At 41.9% G+C, this 5,197-nt stretch overlaps 1 protein-coding gene across 1 annotated transcript in view; it reads left to right on the forward strand.

Annotated features, from left to right (window-relative positions):
- MCF2 (MCF.2 cell line derived transforming sequence) overlaps nucleotides 1–5,197 on the forward strand; it is a 101,986-nt gene that overhangs the window by 72,619 nt on the left and 24,170 nt on the right. Inside the window, exons 26-28 of the mRNA XM_077773891.1 lie at nucleotides 2,079–2,171; nucleotides 3,151–3,276; nucleotides 3,935–4,156. Coding sequence (XP_077630017.1) covers nucleotides 2,079–2,171; nucleotides 3,151–3,276; nucleotides 3,935–4,156 — 441 coding nt within the window. The remainder of the gene's footprint in view (nucleotides 1–2,078; nucleotides 2,172–3,150; nucleotides 3,277–3,934; nucleotides 4,157–5,197) is intronic.

Consider the following 5,197-nt stretch of genomic DNA (forward strand, 5'->3'; position numbering starts at 1 on the left):
TTAAGTAGTAGTTTACTATCCATAGTGTTGGGCAACCATCACTACAATCAGTTTAAGGAAAATTTCATGACTCCAAAAACACCCCACCCGTACCTTTTTAGTACTCACCTTCCGTTCCTCCCCACCCCCATCCAAAAGCCTTCTGTGATTAGTAAGCTACTTTCTGTCTTTCTAGATTTGCCTGTTCTGAACCTTTCATATAAACGGAATCATAAAATATGTGTGATCTTTCGTGTTTTGCCAATTTTACTTGGCATGGTGCTTTCACGGTTCATCCGTGTGGTAGCAGGTATCAGTTCTTCATCCCACTTATGGGTAATTCCACATTCGATGTGCCCATTCATCAGTTGATGGTAATTTGGTTCTTTTCCACCTCTTAAGTACAGGTTTTTCTGTGGATATATGTTTTCATTTCTCTTGGCTATAGACCTGGGTATGAAATTGCTAGGTCATACTTTTTTTTTTTTTTTTAAAAGGTTTGTTTTTATTTTTTTTTTGCCTTTCTCTATCTCTTTTCTTTTCTGAGTTCTCAATGTTTTGTTTCGCCCTAAACTGAAATCCCTCAGTTTCTTGCTCTCCTGTTCTCTCTTTCACTCATCACTACCACTACTGTTTATTGAGCAGCTTCTNTATTTATTTTTAGAGAGAGTGCACACACGAGCAGGGGGCGGGGTAGAAGGTGAGAGAGAATCTTAAGCAGGCTCCATGCTCTGCAAGGAGCCCAGTGCGGGGCTTGATCCCGTGAATCTGAGATCATGACCTGAGCCTAAATCAAGAGTTGGATGCTTAGCTGACTGAGCNTTTATTTTTGAGAGTGTGTGAGCAAACGGGGCGGGGGGCGGTAAGAGAGAGAATCCCAAGCAGGAGCCACACTGTCAGCACACAGCCCAATGCGGGGCTTGAACCCATGTACTGTGAGATCATGACCCGAACAGAAATCAGGAGTCAGACACTTAACTGACTGAGCCACTCTGGCACCCATCTACTTACTTCTTAGGCAGACTTTCAACAGCTACGTCTTTTGAAACCTCACCTTCATCTCCCCCTCTCAGAGGTCTTTGATGTCTGTAATTCTGGACTCTGTGGAAGGGGAGGGAAGGTGTTCTATATCATAAACTGACTTGTTCTTGGCTTTTCCATCTGTGAACATGAGATTCACTTTTCTCTAGTGGGCTCAGTTGTTTACCATTGTCAGTTTGGTTTTCAGTTTCCATATTTGGTTGATGTTTTTCCTGTCCTGTCTTTGTAATGTTGGGTTTTTTGCCTTGTAAAAATTACTTTTTTAATCATTTCAGTTGGGCTTCATGAGTAAGGGGAGCTAAATGCATGTATCGGTCCATCATCCTTAACTGTAAGTTGCCAGTGGTGTGAATTGGATCATATATTGGTTTTTATCTGTATCCAGACGTAGGCCCCAGATCTTACACATCTATATCCTTCCCTACTCTCTTTGTGTTCTGTACTGCCTACATCACAAATCATCCCAAATAGCCCCATCTTGCCCTAGTTATGGACCCTACAATGTTTCCAGGACCCAAAGTCATGACCCTCATGTTTATAGTGGCAGTGAGCCAATAATCAGATGAAATATAGCACTAGTTGATGAGGTCCGCATTTTTCTTGTGGTATTAAAAGAAACCCTCTTATACCCACTTTGATTTATATTCAGTACAACCTGTTTCTTTTCTTGGCCTTGACGTGTACAGCTGAGCCTTTAAACAATTTTCTTAGATACATTTTTTAGTCATGTTTAATGTTTTATCATATTCATCTATGGTCGTTCATTGCTCTCTCATCTTTTAAGCACTCTGTATCCATGTGGATTTTATGTAAAAACTTATTGGTATTTGAAATCGTGGCATTTTATACCTCTCAGATCCTTAAGGCAATATTTACAGTAGTTCTTTACGTTTACCGCTGCTTATGATTTCCGTACCATATGTAACAGCGGTTTTCCTGGTAAATTTTCCTTGAGATGTAAGAAATCTGCATGCATTGGGTCTAATCACCAAACACTGGGCCTTTTCACAGGCATGTGTCTTAATGTGAATCTGTTGATAATTATATTTTAATGACAGGAATGTCAAAGAAAATTAAAACACAGGCTTGGTCTGGATTCCTATTTACTCAAACCCGTGCAACGAATCACTAAGTACCAGTTACTGTTAAAGGTAATCACATAAAGCATTTGTTTCTTTCTTTACTTACTTCTGTGGGGCTAATGTGGCAAAGCCATTTAAAAGGAAGCAGGTGACTAGGAGCACCACACATAGGTGGCCATTGAAAGTGTCCGTATCTGGGGTCTTTTTAGCGAGTTAACGATCCACACCAGTGACATTGATGTATGCATAATGCCGAACTTTTACTATTTACAAAACGTTTTTTTTAATGTTTATTTATTAGAGAGAGAGATTGAGAGAGAGAGAGAGAAAGGGAGCGAGCATGAGCGGGGGAGGGGCAGAGAGAAAGAGAGGGAGACACAGAATCCAAAGCAGGCTCCAGGCTCTGAACTAGCTGTCAGCACAGAGCCCTACACGGGGCTCGAACCCATGAACTGGGAGATCATGACCTGAGCCAAGTTGGCCGCTTAACTGACTGAGCCACCCAGGCGCCCCAAACTTTTACTATGGTTAGGAAGAACTAAACAAACATTTCTTGGAGCTTGAGACTGCATTTCGTAAGTGCCTTCTCGATGAGAATTGCAGATGACTTATCCCTCGTGTCACACTGGAATGGTTACGAAAATGTCGTGTTAAGTGTAAGCACAACGAGCTTCTTTGGCAGTATGTTTTCACAGTGTTCTGTGGTCTAGGCAAAATGAATAATACAAATTGTTGTATGTCGAAGGCCAGAAAAGTGTAATTACTTTAAACATAAATCTCTAGTGGGTCCTAATAGCTGTTTCTCTGCAGCTTCAAGAGCAGTGAGTGCCCTTTACTCGATGCCGTTTGGTCACTATTCTCTTTCTTCCCAAATTTTGACACAGTTTTTAAAGCCTAGTACTAATGGGCCACATAGCAAATGAAAGAGCTTACTCAAAAAATGACATTATCTTTGGATTCCTTCTTGAAAGCATGTTAGCCAAAAATTTATTCATTTTCTCCCATTATTAATATCTGCCCCAAATTAAGTTTTGACTTTTAATCACAGGAGCTGCTGAAATATAGCAATGGCTGCCAAGGGTTTGAACAATTGAAGGAGGCACTGGACACGGTGCTGGATTTACTGAAGTCAGTGAATGACTCAATGCATCAGATCGCAATAAATGGCTATATTGTAAGTAAATCGTATTATTGTTGCGGTTTCCTGGGTAAGCGACTTGAGATCTCTTTTTTCCTCTCCCGGAACCAATAGAGAAATGAAAAAGAGCCGAAGAACGGACATCCAAGTGTCCGTGTTATCACTGGCCACACTGAGTGGGAATTGCCTTCAGGTCAGCAACCAAATGGATTTGTGTAATTCCCCTTGTCCCTAAAAGCCAACCCCCAACTCCAACCTTGGGGGATCGCGTTTAAAGGAATGTTTGGGTCTTCAAAGGACACGTATTGTCCAGGAATTGCTGCTCGCCCTTGTCCCAGATAGATGTGGAAGAAGAAAAAAACCAAGTTTTTAGAGTTAGCTCTGCCTAGTGGGGATCCTTGGATGGGTAGATGCCAATCGCCCATCAGGATTGAGGAGACCATGGCGGTGGGGACTACCCTAAATACGGCCACACGGAGACAGGAAGCCAAGGAAGAGGAGCTTTCCTCTGTCTCTTGTCCCCGCTGTGATCTTGTACCCATGTGACACATGGTGTGTTTTCATGTAAAAAGCGATGATGAATAAAAATTTAAAAACTGTACACACTGTGTTTCAGGGTTTTAGTAGCTCACGCTAAACAGAGGTCCAAACGTAGCTCCACCTTGTGCTGATGAGTGTCGATTTTCCTTCATAGGGAAACTTAAATGAACTGGGCAAGATGGTAATGCAAGGAGCATTCAGTGTTTGGACTGGACACAAGAAAGGTGCTACCAAAATGAAGGATTTTGCTCGATTCAAACCAATGCAACGACATCTCTTCTTGTATGAAAAAGCCATTGTTTTTTGCAAGAGGCGCGTTGAAAGCGGAGAAGGGTCTGATAGATACCCATCATACAGTTTTAAGCACTGCTTGAAAGTAAGACAATTTAAATTATGTAAGATTATTTCATACGTAAAAATGGTGCACCTTTTCAAGTGGGTTTTGTACATTAGTTGCATATACCATTTATTTTTTATTCATTTTTTTTTTTAATTTGAGAGGGCATGTGAGCAGGGGAGGGGGACAGAGAGAGAGAGAGAGAGAGAGAGAGAGAGAGAGAGAATGTCAAGGAGGCTCCACGCTCAGCATGGAGCCCAACGAGAGANAGAGAGAGAGAGAGAGAGAGAGAGAGAGAATGTCAAGCAGGCTCCACGCTCAGCATGGAGCCCAACATAGGGCTCAATCCCACAACCCTGTGATCCTGACCTGACCCAAAATCAAGAGTCAGATGCTCAACCAACTGAGCCACCCAGGTGCCCCTCACATACCCTATTTTAAAATGAAATCTTTCTACTGAGCTATTGTTGGCCTATAATGTTATATTGGCTTCAGGTGTAAGACATAACAATGTGATACTTCCATATGTTGCAAAAACGATCATGATAAGCTTGGGTAATGTCCATGACCACACGGTTATATATGTTTTTTCTTATGATAAGAACTTTTAGCATCTAATGTCTTAGCAACTTTCACATGTGCAAGAGAGTATTATTAACTACAGTCACCAGGCTGTATATGACATCTCCAGGACTTATTTATTTTCTTTTTTCTCTTAAAAAATTTTTAACATTTATTCATTTTTGAGAGACAGCGAGAGACAGAGCATGAGTGGGGGAGGAGCTGAAAGACAGGGAGACATAGAATCCAAAGCAGGCTCCAGGCTCTGAGCTGTCAGCACAGAGCCCGATGCGGGNTGTTTATTTTTGAGGGGGACAGAGACAGATGGAGCATGAACGGGGGAGGGACAGAAAGAGAGGAGGAGACACAATCCAAAGCAGCGCCAGGCTCTGAGCTGTCAGCACAGTCGAAGTCAGATGCTTAACTGACTGAGCCACCCAGGTGCCCTTGGAGGTTTTTTTTTTTTTTTTTAATATTTTTATTTATTTCTAGGAGAGAGAGAGACAGCGTGAGCAGGTG

The sequence above is a fragment of the Crocuta crocuta genome, unplaced genomic scaffold, assembly GCF_008692635.1.
Source record: "Crocuta crocuta isolate KB4526 unplaced genomic scaffold, BGI_CrCroc_1.0 scaffold241, whole genome shotgun sequence".
Taxonomy (NCBI): domain Eukaryota; kingdom Metazoa; phylum Chordata; class Mammalia; order Carnivora; family Hyaenidae; genus Crocuta; species Crocuta crocuta.